The sequence below is a fragment of the Lissotriton vulgaris genome, chromosome 6 (assembly GCF_964263255.1).
Source record: "Lissotriton vulgaris chromosome 6, aLisVul1.2, whole genome shotgun sequence".
Classification (NCBI taxonomy): domain Eukaryota; kingdom Metazoa; phylum Chordata; class Amphibia; order Caudata; family Salamandridae; genus Lissotriton; species Lissotriton vulgaris.
In genome coordinates this window covers 1,108,346,173-1,108,374,041 of record NC_141694.1, presented here as the reverse complement: position 1 = coordinate 1,108,374,041, position 27,869 = coordinate 1,108,346,173, and the positions used below count along the sequence as shown (strand labels likewise).

The 27,869-nt window shown below is 50.3% G+C and overlaps 1 protein-coding gene across 2 annotated transcripts in view; it reads right to left on the bottom strand.

Moving 5' to 3' along the window:
• The window catches only part of DHX57 (DExH-box helicase 57), a 432,068-nt gene that overhangs the window by 33,852 nt on the left and 370,347 nt on the right, over positions 1-27,869 (bottom strand). For both annotated transcript variants that reach the window (XM_086927178.1, XM_086927177.1), the window contains one exon: positions 1,294-1,368. In XM_086927178.1, the coding sequence (XP_086783304.1) occupies positions 1,294-1,368 (75 nt within the window). The remainder of the gene's footprint in view (positions 1-1,293; positions 1,369-27,869) is intronic.

Here is a 27,869-nt window from a genome sequence, read left to right as displayed (position 1 = left end):
CACTTAAAATGTTCGGTGAACAAAACAGAAAAATATCAAGGGAAGGCTGCAATGATATAAACGGCATTTCAGACAACATATTTTTCCACCAGAGAAAAAAACATCTGAAAAATTAGGCAACAGAGTTGTGTACAGAGATCATCATGGCCCTACAGGTGAAGCATTAGGAGGGATTTCTAAGACTAGTCCTAATTTGTAGGTAAAATTGGCTGCGTAAAAGATAATAAAAACCTATTGTTTAACAAGAAAAATGAATAAGACCATGTTACCAACTGGTTATACCTGCTAGCCTTAGAGAACAAATGCTACTGGCCTTCCATATTACATACAACACCTGCTGCATGACTGCATCGACTATAAGGCAGAAAGCAAGGACACCCCACTGCACATCGGGACTACAACCAAAACGAACAGAGAGCTTCAGAAGACAAACAGCTTGACTAGACTGCAAAGGAGAGCTAAGGGAAGAAAAAGCACGAATGCCACACCTTTCTGGCCACATGACAATAGAGTGGAACTCCATCACTGTCTAAGTTCACCAGGCATCATCCCTCCTCTTCTTCTGAATAATAAACTCAAGGCTCTACTCTTCAAGTAGACTGCACCAGATTGACACAGCTTTTTTATATGGGTGTTTTGCTCCAGTCTAAGATGTGACTTAAATCTGGACAATTCACAAAGCATGTTTGCAAGTAGTTTCCAGGTTTAAGACAGGATCATTCATGGAAACCTTTATTATGCAGTCTTACTCCTGGAAATGTATGAATAAGTAGCACCGGAGCCTGTAGTAAGACGCATCTACTAACAGAAAATGCGGTTTTAATACGGCTTGGATGTACAGATGTAACCATACTAAGCCTGGAGTAAGCCACCCCTAATCTTAGGAAAGTTCTTTTGACTCTTATCCACTGTGTTTAGAACGTGACAATTCAGTTTATATTGACAATGGTATTCCTCATGCTAGTTTAGGAAAAATTACTTGCATACTATAAAGTTATATATACACACTACACCAAGGGATTGGTACTAGAGAGTCCAACTACAAGGCTGGATCTGAAACACAACGATATCTTACAACTACATCTTCCTTTTTAAGTCACTTTTTTGTTATATTTAAACAACATAAAACAACTGTTACCATTCTGTGAGTCAAGAATACAAAGGACAATATTTCCCTTGTTTGTGTGCATATATTAAAGGGAGGGGCCATATAACAGGGTACACATGATATTGGTCATACGGCCTTCACTCTGCCTGATGCAAAACAACAGTGACGCTGGAAAAAAGACTTACCTGTACAACATTGGGATAAAGGGCCGCACACAACATTGCTGATATTAGCTTGATGTTCTCTGAATTTAAGTTTGCCTGTAAGAGGAATGCAGTAGATTAACAACATATTTAAATGGTGTGACAAACCCAGCAGACAGATTTATGAATATGGATAAAGTATGCTCAGTTACCGTTTGTAACCCATTCAGACACGGTTTACCAATTCAATCAAGCAGATGAATGAACCTCCTTTGCAGTGCTCCAAGGGAACATGCATAGCTAATCTCTAATATATGGGGTTTTTACAAGACAGAATATAATATTTATGACATTTACTTCACAAAGCTAGGCATCTTATCAACATCCAGTTGCCTGCATGCAACAAAATGATAAAAGTGAATGAGAGCTTGCTTTTCTTTTTTGTTTAATGTTGTATTCTTTGCATTATGTAAACATCACACTTTAGTGATATTACTACTCATTTAAATACACAAAATTCCCAAGATATCCAGAATTGTGCGTACTTGGTCTGGTCTCACATCATTCCATTAAAAGCATCTGAACTGTGTCCATATGCCTAATGACACAACCTGGTGCTCTCGAATGTGGCCAAGTAGCCTCAATGGCTTACAGTGGAACCACTCGATGGCAATAATGGACCATATTACACAGTTATCTATTATGTATCCCCTTTCACTCATGTGGTATTACAGTTAGTGAGACTGTGCTTTTACTATTACTGCCTGTCCCTTGATCTCTTAACTCTGACAGGAAAAATGGCGCAAAATACGAATGGATAGTATCCTTAGGGGGTAGAAAATTCCATAACATTAGTTGCATACTTTTTTCCCAGGTATACATTAATGCACAAAGCAATCCCTTAGATTAGTAGAATGCGAATCCCTTAGATTAGTAGAATGCAACGTGATTTTGGGATTGCGCTGGTCCCAGACACCAAAATGCACCAGTTTTTCCCCATGATATTCCATATCTGCGTAGACAGAGGATTATACGAAGTGACTAAGAAGTTTTGTTATCCCTTAGCCTTTGTGGATAGCGACGAATGCTCTTTTATATACTTGGCGTACCACTGTGTATGGATATTGTCTACTGATAAGGAGTTGCTGGAGATCTGAGGCGACTCAGTCTATGAATGCTGCATTATTACAATTGTGCCCATCTCAAAAGAAATGGCCCACCTAGAGATTATCATATAGTACTCCAGGATGAAAAAAACGTATTAATGGAGCAATGAACTCTTGTTTTTTTATGTACGGTGGTGCTAAACTTATTTCCTGCTTGCATATTAAAGTCAAGAATGTAATTGCTGTTTTGCTATATGTCCAGTTGAAGTCCAAGTTGTGGTCCTGATTATCCAGACATAAAATGAATGCAATCAGTTTCGATCTATAACCATCCCAAATACAAAATACATCATCTTTATATATCTTTTCGAGACATGCAGGTGAAGTCTGCATTGATTGGGGGCTTGGTAGTAAACTTTTTCATCAATGAGACCTAAATAAATAGAGGCTAGGCTTGGGGATAAAGGATTGCTCCCATAGATGTAATAAACTCTGTACAAACTTAGGCAGAGTGGCGTTGGGCCCTCAGGCCTCTTCCGAGACATACAACAACGAAGACTCACCAGACCAGTGCCTGCTGGAACAATGGCTTAGGTGGCCACAAAGAGAGAGGATGTTTGTGTGCATAGAGCTGTGGCACTGGCTACTGAGCTGCAGGAGGACCTGCTGAGACCTGAGCAGGGTCCTGCTGTTACAGGAGAGAGGGTTTGGCAGAGGCCCCGGGTAGATGAATGAAGCCGGGGGGTACAAGACTTCAGCCTGGAGCAGAGAACCTGGATGAGTGGAGGAGGCCCACCAAGCAGCATACCTCAGATCACCAACACCCGGGAGAGTGATCGCCAGGAGGGGGAGGAGAGGAGGTGTAGGCATTCAAGCCAGACTTATTTATTTTCATAGCACAGCTAATACCCTAAGGCGACTAGGCGCTAACCATTGGAGGGCTGAAGGTAACTGCAGCCCCAAGGACTAACAAAAGGAATTACTAAAGACTCTAGGGGATGGTACATGTGGAGAACATGTTCATTGTGGCAACAACGAAGCCTATATCCCAGAGCCAGAAGGGAGCAAATCAGGAGTCAGAGCTGGCTAGAAGCCGGGACACAAGGAGAGCAGGAGGACTGAGGCTTCTTTTTGCAATGAGGGCCATCTAGTTGAGAGGGCTATCAGGCTCCCCCAGAGGCCACTTAGAAGTCATATAGAGGACTCAGACGCCCACAGGGGTCCCTCCCATGGCACCACTATACGGCACAGCAGCTGGAGCCAGGTGGTGGAGGCGCTCAATCGAGTCCTTCACTCGAGGCCCGGGATGGCGAATACTGCAGACCCCGCTGAAAACGAAAAGGCACCACCAGTGACAATGGCAGATAGCATTGCGGAAACTCCACAAACCTCTTCCATTAAAGACCTACTCCAGCAGGCTGACACTCTGCAGTTTCAATGAGAAGGTTCCCAACCTACCATTTCCAAATCAGGTGGGAGGCACATCCATATGCTCTTGTGTGAATTCCGCAAATACATTACATTTCTCAGGGCCGATTTTAATAGGGCCCTGAATGACCTTGACCACGCCTTGCACCAAACTAACTCCTGCCTGCAGCACGTCCAACCAATGATGGGGGACCAAGTTTAAGACAGCGTGGACTGACCCGCACTCCTGGAAAAGGAAGAACGCGATCATGCCAGACTAAATCAACCACCTTTAAAATTGCTGAAGAAGGGATAATGTAAGGACCAGGAGCATCTCTCCAACGTGTCTCTAGCAGACCTCGAGGCTCATATTCAGGCCCTCTTTGCCCAAATGTTTCAACAGAAGGCACTCTGTCCTTCTGGATCGCACCCATAGAAACTAGAATCTATAATGCATACCAGCAACATAAGAATCACCTTCCAGATGTGTTCACTAGGATCCACTACTTCCATGTTAAATAAATAATCCTGCTAGCTGCTCGCCAGCAAGAACCTGTTGTGATCCAAGGAGACACTGTTTCATTGTTCCAGGATGCCCAGGCCCAAACACGTATGCAAAGTAGAGAATTTCGCGAAACCACTCAAGATCTGAAAAAAGAAAAGATCCCCTGTTGGTGGCAATTCTACTTCCGCCCGCTATTCACAAAGATAAACAATATGCAGTACAAACTCTGGCGGAATCCCGGAAGGCCTTGGGCATGCCACCCTCCCTGGATGTGGCACTGCTCCAAGACTACACACATACCAATCTCACAACCTGTGGAGGTGGGGGTAGAAGGGCTGTGGTGGCAGCTGGAGCTTTAAATCTACATGCCTGGTTGCAAGAAGGCCTGCAAACAAGGAATGTAGACCATCTGCATCATAAGAAGGCACATCGCTGTGACGCACAAGTTACTACTTGTGTAACGATATATCTGTAAGAGACATTAGTTAGTGATAGATTCCTTACCTTAGAATATCCCCAGGCGTCAGACTGGATCCGGAAACTTTTGCGTAGCAATACCCCTGCGCGCCGGTAGGCGTCGTCTGCGGCTCCGCGTCCGTCGTCGGCGTCGTGAGCGCCGGGATGACGTCGTCGGAGTACTTAGACGGCGCCCATGCGCGCTGACGTCAGTTCTGACACACAGCTTTTCCGCGCCAGATACGCAGAGCCATGATAGAACTAACACTGGTGCCATGAAACTAGGGCCCTGAAAGGGGATGACCTTAACCCTAGATATCGGTTCGCAGAACGGGGAGGATGGGTGGGTCGGTAAGGAATCTATCACTAACTAATGTCTCTTACAGATATATGGTTACACAAGTAGTAACTTGTGCATCTGAAAGAGACACGTTAGTGATAGATTCCTTACCTTAGAATAGATACCCCAGCAATACCAACCCCGGTGGTGGGTCTGCGAACTAATATCACACCAGAAAGTCCTGGAGGACGGAACGGCCAAAGAAGCCATCCCTCCGGACTTGACTGTCCAGGCAGTAGTGTCTTGCGAACGTGTGCAGCGAGGCCCACGTGGCTGCCTGACAGATGTCCTGCAGGGGGACACCTCGGCCCAGGGCAGTTGTCGTTGCCGTGGCCCGAGTGGAGTGAGCCCGCAATCCAGCCGGGGGCTCCTTCCTCGCCATGGAGTAACATGCTTGGATACACAAGATGATCCACCTAGAGATGGTCCTCTTGTGCACAGCCTTACCCTTCTTCGCGCCCACGTAACCAACGAAGAGTTGGTCATCCACCCGGAATTGGCGTGTGCGATCTAGGTAGTAGGAGAGCGCACGTTTTGGATCCAGACGGTGGAGCCTCTCTTCCTCTTTCGAGGGATGCGGAGGCGGAAAGAAAGTGGGCAAGGTAATGGACTGCCCGATGTGGAAGGCCGTGACAACCTTGGGCAGAAAGGAAGGTCGTGTACGTAACACCACCTTGTCAGGGTGGACAGACAGGAAAGGTGGAGAAGAAGAAAGAGCCTGAAGCTCACTCACTCTCCTGGCAGAGGTGATGGCAACCAGGAAGGCAGTCTTCAGAGTAAGGAGACGAAGAGGACAGTTATGCAGTGGCTCAAAGGGAGCACACATCAGATAAGTGAGAACAAGATTCAAGTCCCACTGGGGCATCACGAAGGGAACAGGAGGGAACATGTGCGTGATGCCCTTCAGAAATCTACTTACAATAGGGGACTTGAATAAAGAAGGCTGATCTGGTAGCCTCAAGAAGGCTGATAGAGCAGAAAGGTACCCTTTAAGAGTGCCCAGAGCAGAGCCCTGCTGGGCAAGGGAAAGAAGAAAGAGCAGCACTTCCGAAAGGGGTGCCGAGAGAGGATCCACAGCCTTTGCTGTGCACCATGCCACAAATCTGTTCCACCGGCAGGCGTATACCGACTTTGTGGAGGGACGCCTGGCTGCCAGAATGATATCACAGACTTCAGGAGGCAAGTCAAATGGCCTCAACTGCCGCCGCTCAATCTCCAAGCTTGTAGGTGGAGACTGGACAGGTTCGGGTGCAGGACCGTCCCCTGCTGCTGCGACAGAAGGTCCTCCCGAAGAGGCAGACGAATCGGGGGATCGACTGACATGCTGAGTAGCTCGGGATACCAGTATCTTCGTGCCCAGTCCGGAGCCACAAGGATGACCTGGGCCCGGTCGCGCCTGATCTTCTTCAGCACTCTGGGCAGAAGTGGTATAGGCGGAAAGGCGTACAACAGACCGCAGCTCCACTCGCGACGAAAAGCGTCTCCGAGCGAGTGCCGCCTTGGAAATTCCAACGCGCAGAACTGATGACACTGCGCGTTCTCTTCTGTGGCGAATAGATCTAACCAAGGCTCTCCCCACTGCCGAAAGAGACCTTGCGCCACGTCCGAGTTCAGACGCCATTCGTGCACCGGCGGCTGAGTTCGTCCGCCCTGGCATTCAGAGAGCCTGCCAGGTGTTGAACCACCAGGGTCACGCCCTGATGTTCCAGCCACTGCCAGAGGCGCAGAGCCTCCTGGCAGAGGGTCCACGACCCCACCCCGCCTTGCTTGTTGCAGTACCACATGGCGGTGGTGTTGTCGGTGAACACTTGCACTACGCTCCCCCGGACAGAGGGGAGGAATGCCTTCAGTGCTAGACGAATCGCCCGCAGCTCCAGAAGGTTGATATGGAGCCAGGACTCCGCCGGAGACCAGAGGCCTCTGATCTCCGCCTCTCCCATGTGGCCTCCCCAGCCCTGGAGGGACGCGTCCGTCACAACTACGTGCTCCGGTTGGGGTAGGGAGAGGGGTCTGCCACTGACCCAGTCGCGGTCCGTGAGCCACCACTGCAGTTGTCTCGCAGTGCCCTCTGAGATCAGGACATGATCGGACAGGTTGCCCTGATGCTGGGCCCACTGAAACTTCAGGTCCCACTGCAGAGCCCGCATCTGCCACCTGGCGTGACGCACCAGAAGGATGCAGGAGGCCATCAGTCCCAGAAGCCGCAGCGTCAACCTGACCGAGACCCGGGATAACGGCTGGAAGATGGGAACCAGAGCCTGAATATCCCGAACCCACTGCTCGGGTGGGTAAACCCGAAACTGCGCCGAGTCGAGAACCGCTCCGATGAAGAGGAGCTTCTGAGAGGGACATAGGTGTGACTTCGGCACATTGATGGAGAACCCCAGCAAGTGCAGGAGGTCGGCCGTAGTCTGGAGGTGGCTGACGACTGTCTGGGGCGAGCCCGCCTTCAACAACCAGTCGTCGAGGTAGGGGAAGACTGATACCCCCTGCCTGCGCAGATGGGCTGCGACCACCGCCATCACCTTCGTGAACACCCGTGGGGCGCTGGTAAGGCCAAAGGGGAGCACGGTAAACTGAAAGTGCTCCTGGCCTACCGTGAACCGCAGGTAACGCCGGTGGGCCGGCAGGACGGGGATGTGGAAATAGGCGTCCTGCAAGTCCAACGCTACCATCCAGTCTCCTGGGTCCAGGGCAGCCAGGACCTGAGCCAAAGTGAGCATCTTGAACTTCTTCGTCCGGAGGAAGCCGTTGACGTTCCGCAGATCCAAGATAGGGCGTAGGCCCCCTTTGCCCTTCTTGGGCACCAGAAAGTAGTGGGAGTAACAACCACGTCCTACTTCTGGCCCAGGAACGCTCTCGATGGCCCTCTTGGCCAAGAGGGCCGAAACCTCCTCTTGCAGAAGTTGCAAGTGATCCCCCGACACACGGTGGTATTGAGGTGGCATGGATGGAGGGGATGACTCGAAGGGGAGGGAGAAGCCCCTTCGGACAATCTGCAGCACCCACCTGTCCGAAGTGACTGTATGCCAGTGGGAGAGGTGATGGCGAACCCTGCCCCCACAGGCGTCACATGGGCCTGAAAACTCGGACTAGGAATGTTTTGAGGCAGGGGCTGCTGAGGGAGGTGTGGACTGGCCTCGCCGCTGGCCCCGACCACCGCCACGGCGGTTCCCACGTCCGCCACCGCGTTGTTGGACATTCTGCGGCGCGTGGCTGACGGTACGTGGTGGGGCGCCCCTTCCGTGGCCACGAAAGGAGCGAAAGGCACCCGATTGCTGGCGTGGGGCCGTAAGGCCCAAGGACTTGGCCGTGGCCCTGGAGTCCTTGAAACGTTCCAGCGCATGATCTGCCTTGTCGCCGAAGAGGCAACGGCCATCAAACGGCATGTCCAGGAGGGTGGCCTGGACATCGGCCGAGAAGTTGGCGGACCTCAACCAGGCGTGGCGTCGAACCGCCACCGTCGTTGCCATCGCCCTGCCCAGTGAGTCCGTAGTATCCAGCCCACACCGGATAGAAAAGCGTCCTGCATCTCGGCCGTCCGCCAGGGCTTGGCTGAGTTTAGCCTGGACCTCCTCCGGGCATCTAGGCAGCACCTCCGCAACCGTGTCCCACAGGGTGTGGGTGTAGCGGCCCAAGAGACAGGCGGTGTTCACAGACCGCAGCCCTAAGCTCACAGACGAGAAAACCTTCTTCCCGAACTGTTCATATCTCTTGGATTGCCTGTCGGGCGGGGCCGACGGGAATGCGGTTTGGGAGTTTGAGGCCTGGATGACCAGACTCTCGGGGGTGGGATGGGTGGACAAAAAGCATGTGTCGCCCGGTGCCGGGCGGTAGCGTCTGGCCACGTTCCTGTCCACAGAGGGGCCTGTGGCGGGCTTGGACCAAGTGCCCAGAAGAACGTCACACAAGGCCTCATTGAACGGCAGGAGGGGCTCCGCGGAGCCTGACTGCTGTTTGAGGACCTCGGTGAGGAGATTAGTCCTCACGGCCGCGACGGGGAGCTGAAGGTTTAAGGCCTTAGCTGCCTTCGTCAACACTACGCTGTAAGCAGAACCCGCCTCCGAAGCCACAGTCGGGGGCGACGTAAATCCAGTGTCTGGCGAGGTGTCAATACCACTGGCCTCCCCAAGCTCATATGTCCAGTCCTGTTGCGACTGGCAATCACGTGCCAGAGGGTCCTCGGACCCCTCCCATTGCTCCTCGTCACCTGGCTCCTGGAGACCAGGATTAACAGCCAGGGCCTCCTCGTGGAGATAAAAGTCTCCAAAGGCCGACGGAATCGGCGCCCAGCGGCGCCCTTCCGACTCCTGAGTAGGACCGTAGGAGACATTGGGGGCGGCAACCACATCGGCTGCCGGGGACGACACCTGAAGGGACGGCGCCGGCGAGGTCGTAAGGTCGACCGGCGAGGTCCCGGATCCGGAGCCGGATCCAGCGAGGTCGTGCGGCGCCGGGACCGAAGTCGCCAGCGGCGCCGGGGCCGAAGCACCCGACGTCGTCGGGGCCGAAGCGCCCGACCCGGAAGGACCTCCAGACGGAACCGATCGGCCCGAAGGCGCCACGGGAACCGACTGAGGAGGGAGGGCCCTCATGGCCATGAGGTACCTCTCGACCTCCTCCTGCGACGCGCCGTGCCCAGGGACCCGAAGGTGTGGGGCAGGCGGCGACGCTTGCGACTCCCGCGGAGCCGCGTGGGCGGTGTCGCCCGAGTCCCCGGCCGCATCGTGCGAGCGTCGGGGCGGGTCTGAGGATCGATGGTGTCGCTCCGACCTCCCATGCCTCTTACCTGAGGACTTGGAACCAGACGATCGGTGTCCACTTCCGGAACGTCGATGACTCCGACCTCGCGACCTGTCCCTCGACCTCCCGTGGGACCGGGACCGGGACCTGGAGCGGCGCGGGGCCGACTGCCTCAGCTCGAGACGCTTGCGGGACCGCTCCCGCCTAGCCTTCGACGTCAGGGCCCGGCAGTCGGAGCAGGATCGATCGTCGTGGTCGAGGCCTAAGCACTTCAGGCACCGGCGATGGGGGTCCGTGACCGACATGAGTCGGCCGCACTTCGAACAAGGCTTGAACCCGGGCATCCCTGGCACCGATAGTCGAGATAGTCGACTAAAGAAAAGATCAAAAGGATCAAAAATTTTCTGTCAAAAAGTGACTGGGGGTAGAGCTTCTTCCGGATCTGCGCTAGCTGGCGCGGAAAAAAGAAGAACTGACGTCAGCGCGCATGGGCGCCGTCTAAGTACTCCGACGACGTCATCCCGGCGCTCACGACGCCGACGACGGACGCGGAGCCGCAGACGACGCCTACCGGCGCGCAGGGGTATTGCTACGCAAAAGTTTCCGGATCCAGTCTGACGCCTGGGGATATTCTAAGGTAAGGAATCTATCACTAACGTGTCTCTTTCAGATACGGTCTTCAGGCTCCAGGCACGCCCTCATAGACAGGAACCTGGAGCTTCCAATCTACATGCGCTACTCGCAAGAAGGCACGCAAACAACAACGCCAAGGCAAAAAAGAATGTGGAAAATCTTAATCAGAAAAAGACACATTGCCATGATGCAATCTTCAGACTCCAGACACCCTTATGGACAGGTTTGCAAGAACCTAATAACTCACATGCCGTCCCTGTTGGTAAAGTCTAACTTTTTGCAAAGATTAAGCATTTTGGGGGTGGGAGCTCCCACACTACTTTTAGGAGCCTGCCACTACTTTTTATGGTTATACCCGCTGTTCAATATATCACAGTATTCTCAATGTACATGGCGGACTTATGGCCCTTCTACAGGGTCTTAACGCATATTCTACTCACCCTATTCCAGTGAGCTATTCACTCCCTAGAGTTGCTTTATTTCTTCCTACCCAAGTTGGTTTCTGCGTAGGGTTTTTAGTGTACAGGAAGATTGGCGCACTTAACAGGTAGCGGTATAGTAGGGAATCGGTACAAAATGCAAACGTTGCTACTAGGTCAGGAGGATCCCAAAACCCCTGAAAAAGGGTGGGCGATAGCCCACCCTGTACAATGCAAACAAAGGTCCTGTGCACATGTTATTTCTTCCTATCCAAGTTGACACAGAGTGAGTACACCGGGGAGTACACCGGGGAGATCACACACCCACTGACCGCTATATAGCTCATGCTCCATGGAAAAACGTGCACCTCTCTAACGGACACTAGGACACCTCTGAAAATGATATCCCTTAACATGCAAGGCCTGAACTCCCAAATCAAACGCTGAGTCCTACTGCGATGACTTAGGAGGAAAGAGGCGAACGTGGTTATGTTACAAGAGACCCAACTCTTTAAAGCAGATACCAAACGCTTATGCTCGTATTGGTACCCAGTGCAATATTACTCCTCATATACACACAAGACAAGTGGGGTAGCAATTCTTCACCATAGGAATGTATCTTTTTACATCAAGAGCACATCCAGTGACCGCAAGTGTCGTCAGGTGGGGATACAAGGAAATAACACCCAAAAACTGTTATCTCCATCTATGGCCCCAATGAGAACAAGAATAATTTCTATACAGGCCTCCTACCCAGATTATACCATTTCGCAATGGACAATATCATGAGGTGAATTTAACACACTCTTGAACACCTAGCTGGATCTCTTCCACTCCATATATGGCGAACCCCCCCAACACCACCAGCCCACCCCCCACATATCTGACCGAGGGAATAACAGACCTGATTTTGATGGACACCTGACACTACCATCTTCCACGGAAAAAGATTATACATTCTATTACAACGTCCACAAAACTTAGTCATGACTCAATGATTTCCTGACCTCACAGAACCTTCTGCCTAGATTAACTGATTCACATATAGATATAAAGTCAGTGTCAGACCATGGTCCAGGTTTGGTTGCTGATGGACTCCACCACAGCACAAAAACCGTTCTCAAAAACCATGAGTCATAAGCGAGAGAACACTGAAAAATCTAGTGCTGAGGGAGTGCATCAAAGAAACCAGAGAACATTATTTAGCGGGAAATGACAAATGTACCCCTACAACCGTTTTGGATGCGGCTAAGCCGGATTACCACAGAGAACTTTTCTCACACACTGCAATGTCCAAGCAACGTAAAACAGAGCTAGAGTTTCAACTCTCTCAGGCCGAGGAACAGCACAATCCAGGGGGCATGCCTAGAACCCTCAGGAATTTACACAGGCTCAGAGGGGAACTGGAACAAATTCAAACAAAAGAAGTGGCCCAGAAGTTATTATATAGTAACCAGACATATCATAAGAGGAGGGGACAAGGCGGATAGGCTCTTGGCCCATAAGCTTAGGCAGGTAGCCTCGCAAAATCATATTAAAGCAATAGAGTAAGGAGGGGACGTTGATGCAGGAAACAATGGAGATTCTTACCGCCTTTAGTTGCTCTTACTCAACCCTGTTCTAAGCCTAAAACCAAGACGGAGTATTCAGGATGAATATCTCAGAGAATATAGTCCCAGGACTTAGAGGCAAACATGTCTCTCCCGGAGAAGGATATCTCCCATGACGAAGTCAGGGCAGCAAATAATGGACTGTCGTTTCTGAAATCCCCTGGCCCCCATGGCTTTCTGGCCTCCTTTTACAAGGCTCACACTTTCCTCCTGGTCAAACCCCTTTCCCAGGTGTTTGATTATTCTGACAATGGGGTGGCGATAGGCACCATGCTAGGTTCCAATCTTGTCCTTTTAAAACCTGACAAACCTCAGAGGCTCTCCTCGTCATATAGACTGACTGCACTTCTAAATTGGCGACGTCAAAATATTCACATTGATACTAGTAGCTCGACTTCCAGATGTATGGCCCCACCTATTCTCAACCCAACAATCTAGCTTTTTTTAAACTTTATTTTTCATTTTAAAAATACAAAAACAAAGTGACAATGATTCAGCATATAGAGACATACCGTTAATACTATTAGTAATACGTGGTACAGCTGGTAGCATCGGGGGTAAAAAGGTACAATGGGGGAACATATTCATTCGTAAGCAGAGTACAGTGATGAAGAAGCATGGGACATATCAATGACTCTCAGGGTGCATATTACTGGGATCGATCCTCTCGCTCCTCATCATGGTTAGGGCAGTCGTCTACATCTGACCCAGTTTCCCCGCTGTCCTGGGTGGAGGGATCTCCCTCCGTCAACCCAGAGCTGCACATTTCACGCCAAACCATTAGGTCCGCTTGTAGCTTCTCGTCCCTACGGGTGAGTTTCATATGTGCTTTTTCGGCTAGAGACCACTCTCGGACATCCTTGAGCCAGATCGGCACTTCCGGGCCTATCTGCCTCATCCAAATTATGGATACCCTATGTCTAGCTAGCACTAGCATTAACTGTAGCAGTTCATATGGGAGTTTCCTTTCCTTGGGCTTCTGAACAGATGCAAGTAGGCAACTCAAGGGTTCCGACTTCACCTGAAGGCCCATGGCCACAGCAATCCTGCCCACCACCTCTGCCCAAAACTGCCTGACCACTGAACACTCCCAGGCTAAGTGTAGAAAGACCGCTTTTTCCATGCCAAATCTCGGGCATCTATCCCCCTGTTACATGAAATGCGTTTTAAGGATATCGGGGTAGGTAGATGCGATGCAAGAAGTTAAAATGCGTTAGTTTAAATCAGGCATTACAGGAGACAGTGCCTGTGAGGGAGCCTATGCGTGCCCACTGTTTCTTATCCAGCTGAACGGCTAGATCCCTCTCCCAGGCAGCCCTGGATGGCGGCACCGGGGGCACGGAATCCTGTTTCATAGCTTTATAGAGGAGAGAGATTAATTTAAGACCGGGACCACACATGAGCAGGATATCCACAGTTTTCTGTTGGATGTGGAATGTCCAGGTTTGTGGCCAGGTGATCTTTACCACCTTCTGGAGTCACCTATAATTTAGGAATTGGCCCTGCCCAAGACCAAAGCTCTCTTCCACCTGTTCGGAAGTAATAAATATCTAGTTGGGAAAAAGGTCGGCAAGGACTTCGCAGTCACCCTCCCTCTAGGGTTGAAAGGACACGTACCTTCCATTGTCTATAAAGGGTGCCAGCATCCAGATCGATAGCTCCCTGTGAAATGGTGCTTTCCATAAGAAATTCAAGGCAAACCGCTGCCATATGCCGGACGTACCTCTCACTACATAGGGAAGAGTGGTCTCCGCCCCCCTGACCTGCATCAGTGCCTCCTGCAGTGTCTGGGTATCCACCCTGCCGGAGAGAAGGCGTTTCAACTAGTTGTCTGTGTCAGTCAGCCAACGTGCCGCAGGCTGTAATTGATACAAAAGGGGATGATGGACGGAGCGTTTGAGCAAATCAACCACTCAGCCCCAGTCAACTGATCTGGGTTTAATCCATCACCATTCTTTAGCTCACTCAGCCACCCCAGTTCAGACATGGCCATATGCAAATCAGTCTGACCCTGTGCCTCATGGGAACAGTCCAGCCCGAACTGCCAAGCCATGACTTCCCTGGACCGGAAACAAGCATCCTGGGACCGGTTTCGGATTCATAATCCTCATCAGCCAGGCTATCTTGAATCCAGTGGCCAAGTGAGCAAGGGACTCACGTCTGAGCATACCCTGCCAACTTAGGGCGAACAGAGCGATACAAAAGGGGATGATGGACGGAGCGTTTGAGCAAATCAAAGCAGGCTGTAATTGGGCAGCGAAATAGTATAAATCGAAATGTGGAGCTTCCAGGCCGCCCTCTTCATAGCTGCGTATGATGGTGTTGAGAACTACCCTACTGCATCAGCCCACCCAGAGCAGGGACCTAAGGAGCATGTTCAGGGTTTTGAAGATGCATGCCAGTGATGGGCATAATGAGTTCTGGAGCAACAATTAGCTTTATCAGAAATATGCAAGTGAGCAATAACACCAGATTGGCAGTGGTACTCATGAAGTGGCTGAACATCAGAACCAGCCAATGGCCCATTTATCCTTATAAGCAGCGATGGTCTTTGACAGAATAGAGTGGCCGCACCTGTCAAAGCTATTGGACAGAATCCACATGGGCCGCAAGATGAAAACCTATATTTAAGCAAATTACAAGAAACCAATAACAAAACTTAAAATCAGTGGACAATTTACATCAGACACCCCTTCTAATAAGAGGCACAAGATAGGGATGCCCCTTGTATCCTTTAATATTCGCCCTATCCATGGAACCACTGATATTCAAGATTCAAAATAATCCCAATATCCATGGGTGAGAGTAGGGGGAAGGAGCATAATTTAGCCTTATTCTCGGATGACATCTGTGTTTTGTGACTGACCCAGAGAATACAATACTGTCGCTGCAGGAGAAATTAGACCGCTTCCTACAAGTGTTGGTATTTAATATTCATTATTTCAAATCCCAGCGAATAGGAGTAGCAGATCCCCATAATCAACTAAGGGGACCTATCCAGCAAGGCAGGGTTAAACGGGCAGTGTCCGCTATAAGATATCTGGGGATCTTCTTACCAGCACACACACAGTAACTACACAATAGCACTATCCCCCCACTAATTACAGTCACGGCTTGCATGACTCGTGGGGGGATTAAAAAACAGAAAAACTTACCTTACCGGGTCCCGCACTGCCACCGCTCCCGGCCGGGTTCTGTGTCTTCGTTTTCCTGCTGCTTTCCTGCTCGGCAACAGGAAGCAGGCATCCTCCCTCCCCTTCCCTATGCCAATCACAACGCTGCAATGGCAGCACTGTGATTGAAGCGGACCGTGTCCAGCCGGGCACCTGTAGGGAGGCCATTTTCACTATGTAGGCTGCATGCAGCCTACATAGAGTAAATGCAGAGTGTGCATGACTGGTTTGGTCAGCCCCAGAGGGCTGACCAAACAATCAAGGGCCATAGCTTAGGGCAAGCCACTCGTGGAGCGAACTCTTCTGCCACGGACCTCTTTGAAGTCTTGTACCTGCTGTTTCCGCTACAGGAGTAGCACAGCTTAGAGCCCAAGTGCCGCTGAGTGCCTGAGACCTTCGCGAGGCCGCAGAGGAGGACGAGGCGCCGGCCCCGGGACTGCGAGGACCAGCATACACCATCTCCAGCTGGTCCTCTTCCCGTGAGAGCCGCGCCCCCTTCCAGTGCCCCGCCCCCAGCGAAGCGCTACAACTGCTCGCGGCACCCGCTTCGCGGGTGCTACTCGTGGAGCGAACTCTTCTGCCACGGACCTTTTTGAAGTCTTGTACCTGCTGTTTCCGCTACAGGAGTAGCACAGCTTAGAGCCCAAGTGCCGCTGAGTGCCTGAGACCTTCGCGAGGCCGCAGAGGAGGACGAGGCGCCGGCCCCGGGACTGCGAGGACCAGCATACACCATCTCCAGCTGGTCCTCTTCCCGTGAGAGCCGCGCCCCCTTCCAGTGCCCCGCCCCCAGCGAAGCGCTACAACTGCTCGCGGCGCGGGTGCCACTCGTGGAGCGAACTCTTCTGCCACGGACCTTTTTGAAGTCTTGTACCTGCTGTTTCCGCTACAGGAGTAGCACAGCTTAGAGCCCAAGTGCCGCTGAGTGCCTGAGACCTTCGCGAGGCCGCAGAGGAGGACGAGGCGCCGGCCCCGGGACTGCGAGGACCAGCATACACCATCTCCAGCTGGTCCTCTTCCCGTGAGAGCCGCGCCCCCTTCCAGTGCCCCGCCCCCAGCGAAGCGCTACAACTGCTTGCGGCACCCGCTTCGCGGGTGCCACTCGTGGAGCGAACTCTTCTGCCACGGACCTTTTTGAAGTCTTGTACCTGCTGTTTCCGCTACAGGAGTAGCACAGCTTAGAGCCCAAGTGCCGCTGAGTGCCTGAGACCTTCGCGAGGCCACAGAGGAGGACGAGGCGCCGGCTCCGGGACTGCGAGGACCAGCATACACCATCTCCAGCTGGTCCTCTTCCCGTGAGAGCCGCGCCCCCTTCCAGTGCCCCGCCCCCAGCGAATCGCTACAACTGCTTGCGGCACCCGCTTCGCGGGTGCCACTCGTGGAGCGAACTCTTCTGCCACGGACCTTTTTGAAGTCTTGTACCTGCTGTTTCCGCTACAGGAGTAGCACAGCTTAGAGCCCAAGTGCCGCTGAGTGCCTGAGACCTTCGCGAGGCCACAGAGGAGGACGAGGCGCCGGCTCCGGGACTGCGAGGACCAGCATACACCATCTCCAGCTGGTCCTCTTCCCGTGAGAGCCGCGCCCCCTTCCAGTTCCCCGCCACTAAAAACTCCTCACTCTACAAAAGCGACCCCTGGACTGCGCAACGCGGGACGCGCGCGAGTCGAAGCCCGGGGCGAAGCCCGGGCCAAGGGCGGGCCCGTTGTTGCCCGTTAGTGCCCGATAGAGACCGGACCGGGCCACCCCCCTTTCATCACCGAACCCGCAACCAGATAACACCATGCCACCAAAAACAAGGAGCACCACAAAGACCAAATCCAAACACGCACAGGAGGTAGCTCAAATAACGGGTCCGATCGACTTATTCATTTCACGGACCCACGAGGTAATAAACCAGAGTATCGCCCTGATGGAAAAGAGAGTGTCACTAGACCTTATGAACGCTAACGCAAAACGTTCTTCTCTAGGCGCTATAGCAAACGCCACCTCTCCTATCCATCTTAACACACAAAACTGTTCCCTCCCTATGACCCTGTCAGTACCAGATATAAATACAGTACCATCGATAGTAAACCTTTCTGTCACACAGTCTGAGTCTGACCTCTCTTTAACGTCTGACGATTTGGAATTAACCCCTGACCTAGCTATTCATCAAACTCAGGAGGACGCCCAGTCAAACGTAAACCTGCTCCAACAAGGCGAAAGGGAAACCGCCGAAAAAACAGTAACCAAGGTTCCGTGTTCAGATCACGCGACAACCCATTCAAATTCTGCAACGTCGCATAGTATATTACTTCCTTCTGTAATCAACCAACCTCACATGGCAATATCAAATGAGTACTCTGACAACCAATGCAGAACATGCAGAGTCACCTCGCAAGTCCTCACTACAACAAAAGATCTGCTATTTCAATATCTGAAGCCCATCCAACTCAGTATCAGAAACCTAGAAGCCCAGATAACCATAATCTCTGCCACCCTTCTCGACACTAACACTCGTATAGAAATAAAGGGTCAGCGGAATTCTTCGCAGCCACCCAAGAAACAACTCCAAGCACAATCACAGAAAGTAGCTAAACATCCAAATCCAACGACCCTAGCTCAGAAAAGTCATAAACAAAACACCACACACCAAAAGCCACCACCCACAACGCCCCAACCACAGCGGAATAAAATCTCTGCTGTACCCAATCAGCGAACAGAAAACACAGACCCAGTCAATGTAGACACCCCAGGTCCAGCGACAAATACAGACACCAGCAGAGCCTTTTCAGAAAAAAAGCCTGCAACTCTCCCATCGAAACCACAGGCCTCTCAGCCGTCTCCCAAAAATACCACTAAAAAACCACCAGCAGCTAGACGCCCTGCCCACCTGCCCCCGGAAGCCACTCCCTATACGATAGTCCTCACAGGTGTACCAGAATTAACCGATGATACGCCTGAAACTGCATGGTCACTTAAAAACAAGGTCATGCAGTGGTTAAGCATTAATAGACCTCTCGAATCCCATCTATCTGGAGGGATCACCACAGCCCGCAGGGTAACCTGGATAGGCAAAACAACAAAATCAATCCGCGGAGACTGTATCATTGTAACATGCAGAGACCCCTCCGCAGTGGACTACATCTGTGCCTGGCCCCTGCTCGAAAAAAACGGGGGGGGGGGGGGGAGGGGGGGACGATGCTCGCCATCTCTCCTTTTTCTATCCCCCAGCAAAACATCATCTCAATCCTCCACCCTGGTCATGGCACCAGCTCCCTAAAGAACCATGGAATCAGGAGCCATGGAACCAAGTGCCATGGAATCAGATGGAATACACATATGACCATGCAGGTAGGAGTGGACCAAGAGAACGGCCAAGAGAACGCCCGAGGCACTATTGGCAAGAATGACCCTATCAAACCTACGAAGGCTGGCAGGGCCTCTCAACCCAAAATCGTTTTGATTGTCTTGAGATGGTCGACTGACCACTCAGGGATGAACCTAGACATGCTAAACCTGGTACTACACTGCAATTAGTTAACGCTATGCAGCATTCAGCACCCCTAGAGTCCTCTTATGACAAACACAAAAATCCGTTCCAGGAACCACTTAACACTCTCTTTATTATTCCCAAAAAACCCACCCATACCACCCAGGAACCATCTAACGCGTTCTTCAACATTCCAAAAAAACTTGCTTTCACCATCCCTTCAGCAGAAGTTGACACTACCTCTGGAATGTGCCACCAGCCAGTCGTAGCCTCTAAAGCTCCAGTTGAAGGCCCCTGTGTCAAATCACGACAACTACCAGTAATCGAGGTTGCTAACAATTCGACAAATCCATCACACACCGTGATGGAATCTCCAAATCTGAGATTTTCCATCGCATATTGGAATATTGCAGGCCTAACCACAAAAATAACTTCTTCTTCGTGGCTCGATACAGCAAAGAGACATCAAATTCTGTGCCTGCAAGAAACCTGGTGCACAACTCCACTCCATTTAGCGGGCTATAAAACACTTTTTACTCAAGCAGTTCCTGGAAATATGGGCAGACCAAAGGGGGGGCTCACGACCTACATTGCCAACACCCTCCCCCTTAGAGTGAAACTACTAAAGGAGTCACCCATCTTTCAAATCATATTAATCACACAGTCAACAGTATCTAAAGGAAATCATTACATATTCATAAACTACTATAACAACTCAAGCACTCTCGAATGCTGCTCATATTTGGATGAAATAGCCACATTTATAACTTCATTCCAAAAAGTCAGTAATAAATTCCCAATTTACCTTATCTGGGGCGGCGACTTCAACTCCACATTGTGCCCAAAGTATAAAAACGGGAACTGCGGGCTTCAGAACGAATTTGGAAATCCCATCCCTCATTTCGCGCACACGCCAGGTGGCAACAAATTAAATGAAATCCTCTTCACCCTAGACCTTGACTTCGTCAACGAACTAGTCGATCCGGAGCAGGACTATCTACCCACTTTTCATGGGCGAGGCTGTCTTACAACCATCGACTACATTATAGCCTCAAACTCCTACAAAGGGCAACTAAGTAATTACAAAATTGGGTCAAACCCAATAAGCGACCATTATCCGCTTAGCGTGGAAATCCATATGAAACAAGCAGGGACACACCCCGTAAAACTTAGTTCCCTTGACCAACACTCGATGTCCATGAAGAAACTGAATGGGTACACAATTAAATGGACAAAGATTGACCCGGTAGAGATGACACAGAGGATCCTCGGAAAAACACACCATTGGCTAGCCAACTGCTTGTCCCCGGAGACACCACCAGAAACAATTGTCACCTCCTTCCAAAGCATCCAGGAAGTAATAAGGGACGAGCTATTTGTCAATTTAAAAAACAAGTCCAGACTCCCTACCACGAGATGGTTTGATACCGCCTGTCGGAAGGCACTCACATCCCTCAAAGAAGCTTTATGCAAGCAATCGAGAGACCCCCAAAAAATCTCCCAATTGAGGAAAATCTATAACACTGCTCGGAAAAACCGTAAGAAACAGATCAAACGAGACCTTTGGCTACGTCTACATGACAGTGCACAAAGGAAAGATAGCACTGCATTTTGGCAGACCATAAGATCACCCCTCCTGGCTAACACCAGTGACCCTGACCATCTTGATGTGGCAATAACCGAGGAGGACTGGGTCTCCCATTTTTCAAAAATTTTTGGAACACCAATAGATGCCGTACCAAACACCCAAATACAGGAACCCGAACTGGTGAAGAACAACATCTACCCGATTAACTTACGTTTTACCCTCAACGAAGTCATAAAGGCAATCAGGGCCTCAAAAACTGGCAAGGCCCCTGGCCCCGATGGGGTTCCAATGGACCTGTTCCTACATGACGTCGACTACTGGTCAAAAATAATCACACGGGTCATGTTAGCAGTAGCTTCAACTGGTCTCTTTCATTCATGGTCAACCTCAACATTATTACCCATCTTCAAAAAAGGTGACCGCAACGACCCTGCTTGTTATAGACCGATCTCCCTTCTGGACTCCACGGGCAAGATTGCAGGTCGATTACTCCTGGACCGACTACAATCTTGGGCCCGGGAGAACAACATCATTACTGACCTGCAATATGGTTTCCAGAAGGGGCTCGGGACCGTGGAACAGGCCCTAAATCTCGTCCTTCTGGCTGGAAAATACGCTCGCGCTAAAGGAGGCAACATCTTCCTTGTCTATGTAGATTTAAGCGCGGCATTCGACTGTGTCCAGCATGCAAAGCTCTGGCAAATCCTAGCTGACCTTGGTGTGGATCCTCCGATATTAGCCTTTCTAAGAGAGCTCTACACTAACGCAGAAGGTCGAGTACGATTTGGCACCAGCGGTGAACTGTCACGACCCTTCCAAATTACGAGGAGTAAGGCAGGGATGTGTACTGGCTCCCTTCCTGTTCAACCTCTACACAAACGGGCTTGAACAGGCGATGCTGGAAGGGAGCCAGGACCTGCCCCAGATAAATCACCGCCCGATACCCATCCTCCTGTATGCCGACGACTCTGTAATCCTAGCACGGACCTCAAACCAACTTCAGCGGCAGCTTAACAAATACGTAACATTTATGGACTCACTTGGCCTTAAAGTTAACATCAAAAAAACGATCACAATGAACATTGGCCCAAGGACAAAAGTTTCCAAGCCCATATTGATTAATAACAACAGACTAGAAAAAACCCCGGTGTACCCATATCTGGGCATTCTAGTGGATGACGCAATGAACTGGCGCAAGGCAGTGGAAGCCAGAAACCTTTATTTCCGCCGTGCAACCTCCGCACTAATTGCTTTCTCGAGGAAACTGGGCAAACCAGCCCCACCGGAACTGTTAGCCATATATTATGCAAAATGCCACAGTGTGGCCACCTACGGAGCTGGTATCTGGGGACATGGATGTATTGACCAGCTTCAGGTCACCGAAAATGTTTTTATTAAATACATCCTAGCTCTTCCCCAAAGTTCCCCGATTCTAGCCTCGCACCGGGAGCTTGGTATGGAATACATCATCGATACCATCCGATGCCAGCCTATCCTACTGTGGCATCGAATATGGTGTAATCCCGAAAGTCATATAACCCGCTTCCTTATTACTGACTGTCTCGGCTTAACAAATTGGCGGAAAATCCCGTGGCTTAACTACATACATAAACTTTTTAAAGATCTGGACTGTGAGCATTATTTTCACGAACCACCCTCAGTCGAAGACATCTCAAGGAAACAGCTAAAACAAATGTGTATGGGCCATTTGAGAGAACTCCGAAATCAAGCAGAGATTATCAAAACGCAAAATGAGAAAACTTGTTTATTGCAGTCAGGAAAAGTCATCCAGCCCTATTTGACATATTTCTTATCGAACTATGAAAAGTTTTTAATCACAAGACTTCGTTTCGATCTCTTTTACCGTCTGGTTTCATTCCCGGAAATGAAGAACTGGTCCTGTAATTTGATGAGATGTCCCTGTGATGGAGTTTCCGTACAATCCACGATTCATGTCGTCCTTTTTTGCAAATATTACAAACTAGCAAGGAAAACATGGATAATCCCTATTCTCCGATCCAGCGGACTCAAACAATCCTATCCAGCACTCTCCCACTTACTATCCCCGAAATCCCCGCATGAAGCCAAACTAATAGCAATCTTTCTTAAAACAGTAATATCAACACGTCGCAATATTTCTACCTAAATCAGTATTTCTCCAATTTGTAGAAACCGCATCACCGTTTCAAAATGTTTCTCTGTACAGTGATTTAAATTTTTCTGTGATCCTATTGCTTACTGCTTTTTAACTTTTGCTCTATGTTTAAAAAGTTCTTTTATCAATTGTACTTTTTATGATTATATAAATTTATAATCGAATAAAAGTTGATGAAACTGAAACACTCCTCCCCCACCTGCCCACCCACCAGGCCCCCAACCAGGCATACAATTCAGCTTTCTTGCAGCGCGAGAAGCAGAAACAGTGGGGCGATGCTCATCAGCCCTAATGGAAGAGCTGCCCCAGACTAATTACAGCCTTATTCAAGGATTTATATCGCTGGAACAAACTCAAATTATTTTGGCTAGGGCGACTATATAGCCTCAAAATACTTTATGCCCCAACCTCATCAACATATTACAAACCCTCCCGCTAAATATTCTGAAAACAATGCTTACCCTCATACGTAATAGAATACTCCACTTCGTATGGGGATGGGAATCCCGGCGAGTGGCAAAATTGACCCTCCTGTGACCAACAGCTGAAGGGGGACTAACCTTTACCACATGTAACAACATATATTCCTAGAGGTCCAAATAGGCCCCTCCTTAGACTGGAACTACGATCATATTGGGAAACCATGGATACAAACAGAACAAACATTTTCAACAATACTACACAAAGATTTTTTGTGGCTATCAAGCCAGATCTAGATACTACCTTACCCCCTCCTGCCTATCACAGTGAGGCTACTAACCCACTAGCAGACTTCTGCGTGAACATGCATTCCCAGCCAACTCTTTCCTCTTGACACCCATGGCTAACAATCTGGACTTTCCTCCAGGTATGTCTGATTCCTCACCTAGACTGAGGGACAACCCCCACACTTGAAAGATTTTTCTAATGTAGATAAACTCCGGGCGAGGGAGGATCTCATCAGGAAGTTTCCCTTGACCGGGTGAGATACATATAGGCTCACACAAGCCCTTCACTGGGTGGGAGGTGGCCTGATCCAGAGAACACCGTCATGGATTTAAAACAAATTTAATCATTGCATGCCAATAAACATCAGGCGCAAATGCATTTCTGCTTCAACAGCTCCATCTCATCCCTCAACTCCCACCCAATGAAAATGTGCTTATGTATCACAATGAGAGAGAGGGTGTAGAAATCCCAGTGGAGACATGGAAGACTAGTAGGCAGAGGTATTCCAAGTACTCAATCTTCATACGCTAGAGAGAAAATGGCTATAAAATATTGACAGGATGGTACTTCACACCCACACATTTACACAGGATGTCTTGCAGCCCAGAACAGTGCTAGAAAGGCTGTGGATCTACAGGCACCTTCCTACATAAGTGGTGGAAGTGCTTCGAGTAAAGACTTTTTGGGACAAGGTCCTCACATCTATACGGACAATAAAAAACATTATTTTACCTCATGAGCCACTACTCACCCTTCTGGGGGGCCCTGGGGAATAAAGTCTCTTCCCCTACGACGACCCCACTTGAGAAACTGTTCTCCCACCTTCTCTTGTCTGCACTCCTGAGCATATCCCACACGTGGAAATCACATCAGGTGCATACGCTAACCATGTGGTGGGGGAAGTATGGTCTAGTCCATGATAAGGCCCTAATTTAAGGAATAAATGGAGGCCATTTGTCCCCTATAAAGAGAGAATGTAGGAAGGGGGAGTCTCTAGTTGGCGCAGTGCAGCACTGGCGACAAGCAGGGACTCTCTCTTCCTCGTCAGGGCTGAGGGTTACCTCCAAGAACAACCTCTGCTTACCCTCTAGGTAGTGTGGCACAAGCAGTCTAGGCTAATCTCTGGGGCACATAGGGTTAAACATTTGCAATATTACACCATCACCACCAACCCACCACACAATGACACCAAACTGTATTTGTAAAAATATATATTCTTTATATACTCTCAAAGCAGGCTTGTGAATACAGTCTTTAAACTTTAAATAGCGGTTCCAGTTTACTTGGGTTTAAGTTGCCACAGTTCTTTTTAAATGCAATGTTTTGTAATAAAAAAATGATAGTCTTTACCCCTCAAAAAGGGGTGCCACAGCTCCTGAACGCGGTCTTTGGGATCTTTTACCCCGTTCCAGGACAGTACAGCGCTCCCTAGAACTTCTGGGCGCTTTATCCGGCTTTTGATGCAAGTCCCTATCAACCCTCACGCCTTCCGCGTGAGCAGGGGTGCGCGGCGTTCACTCCGATGGCCGAGAGGAGGCGTACCGGCCTCCCAGTCACCGTTACAAGCGCACAATTCTCAGCGCACAGGGTTTGGCAGCCAAAGAGCGGACAATCGAGTGCGGCAATCTCAGGGAAGGGGCCCTTCATGGATGGGGCAAGGTTAGCAGAGTACCGACTCCCCTTAGGGGCGTTAGGGCACCTCGAGAGGCTGAGAGGCGTTCCGCTGGCAGTGCGTCTCGAACTGGGCTGCGGGACGGCTTTCCCGGAGTCTCGCAGTTCAGAGCGCACAGAGCGGGGCCAGCAGGGGACGAGGGGTGCGTGCCTCACGGACTCCGTGTCCAGAGCGCGGCGCACTTCAGCAAACAACAGTACCTTTAGTCCTTGAAGGCGGGGGTCCGGGGCGGACGATGCCGGGGTTGATCGCAGGTCCCACGTCGCGGTGTCTTCCTCTGTCGATCCGAGCGGCGGCTCGGCTCAGGAGGGCGGCGTTGCGGTGGGGGTCAGATCTTCCGGCGAGGTGCTCCCGGCCTGGCAAGAGGGGGGCAGGGCCCCGGGCAGCAGTGTGAGGCGCGAACACAGCCTCTGAGCGCACAGCGGGTCGTCCTTCTCTCCCCACGCCGCTGCAGCTTGCAAACGGCGGCGGCTGGGGCTTCCGGGCAACTTCTTCTCCTGTGAAGCAGGCAGGCACAAGGCAGGGTCCGTTCTTGCGGTGCAGACCGCAGTTAGGCAGGCGACAGGCACGGTGCTGGGGCCAGCGAGGCTGGTCCTGGCGATGTCAGCTGGGGCCTGCCAGATAGCAGTTGCGGTGCTCGGCTGGACGGGGGTGCCAAGGGCCTTTCAGAGGGCACAGCGATTCTCTCACGGCGCACTCCGCTTCTCCTCAGTAGTGGTGCAGGACAGATGCACGACTCACAGCAGCTTTCTCTTCCAGGGTAGCGCCCACTGTTCCTGGGGCGCTGGTCAGGGGGCAAGTTCACAGGCAAGCCCTTGGAGATCTTTCAGCAGAGTTTGGCACAAAGTTCACAAAGCAAAAGTCTCTTGTAGTCTCTTCTTTTCCTCTCCTTCTGCAGCAAGGCACCAGACACAGGCCAGAGACAGCACTCCTCCTTGTAGTCCTTCCAGGTCCTTCTCTTCGGGCAGAGTTTCTTCTGTAGCGCAAACAGGATCTAATTTACAAGGAGCAGGGCTCCTTCTTTTATACCCAGTTTCTTTTGTTCTTACAGGCCAGGGGGGGCTTTGCATAACTGCTCTCAGTCCCTGAGCACTTGTGGTGGGTACTTCTGCTTCTGCATTCAGTGTGAGGGCAGGCACATCAGCCGCTCCCCAGGGGGGCGGAGCCGGCATTGTGAAGACAGGGGCAGCCTGAGCACTTTGTTGACAAGCTTCGGTCCTTCCTGGGCCAGGTGCAGGCTGAGTCATCAGTCGCTCCCCAGGAGGGCGGAGCCAGCATTGTGGAGGAAGAGCACAGCCTGATGCATCATTCAGGGGAAACTCTCACCACCCACTAAGGTGTCATCCTGCTATTCACAACCTGTCAACTCCCAGCCCTGTCACTCACACACTCAGACAGTCAGATACACACAAGAGCAGAGGCGGGCTGAAATGGTTAGACAAGCAAATGCTAACTTTCTAAAAGTAGCATTTGCAAACCCAGGATATTAAAATAAACTTTACTAAAATAAGTATTTTATTATTCTGAGTTCAGGCATACTAAACATTAATTTCTACCATGTTCCCTGAGCCTGCTGGGATTATAGAGTGTAATAATTCCAGCAGCCCATTCTGGCCTAAGGGGAGCAGGTAGCCTTGCAATAGTGAAAAACGAATTTGGCAGTAATTCACTATTAGGACATGCCACACACATCAGGGCCTGTCCTACCTTACACTTACAATGCACCCTGCCCTAGGGCCTACCATAGGGGTGACTAATATGAAGTTAAGGGAAGGTTTAGGGGCTGGCAAGTGTGTGCACTTGCCCAGCCAGCATGACAGTACCAGACTGCACACAGGTTCTGCAATGGCAGACCCTAGACACATTTTAAGGCTGCTTCTGTGGGTGGCGCAACCAGCGCTGCAGGCCCACTAGCAGTATTGGCATTTACAAGCCCTGGCACTCCTGGTGCACTTTACTGGGGACTAACAGTAAATCCAATGAACCAATCATGCACATCAATCACATGTACACTTTTCAGTAGGGAGAGCATATGCACTTTAGCACTGTTCAGCAGTGGTAAGGTGCCCAGAGTCATTAAACCAAACAAAATAGGTCAGAGAGAGTATTGGAGGAAGGCAAAAAGTTTAGGGATGACCCTGCCAAGAGGCCCAGGTCCAACAGAGAACAAACAGCAGGCAGACTCTACATGACTATGTCTAAAACACTGTTTGCTTCTGACCTGTTTGAGATGTCTTCCTCGAAGCTGAAAGCCAATTATCCCATGTAGCACAGGGGGACTAGGCTCAAGACAAATGGACAGACAACAACATTATGATTGGGTTGAGACAGACCCAAAAGGCCCCAACGTGCACTTAACAGTATTCTGAGTGCCTACCATGGAATATCTCACTTTAATTTGCACATCACAAATTTTACATTGTGCAATGTAATGAAGTGTGATAGTGCTGTGTGTGCCCTTACCTCTGTTAAAACCTAAAATAAAGTTGTTAAAAAAAGTATTTATATGATTTGGTGCTGCATGAAAAGAATGTTAAGGGGAACAAACCAGGACCATGAAATACTGGAATATTTTTAGCCAATGTAAATGGGAAAGAGTAGGTAAGTGAAGAGTAATACAAATCATTTTATCCC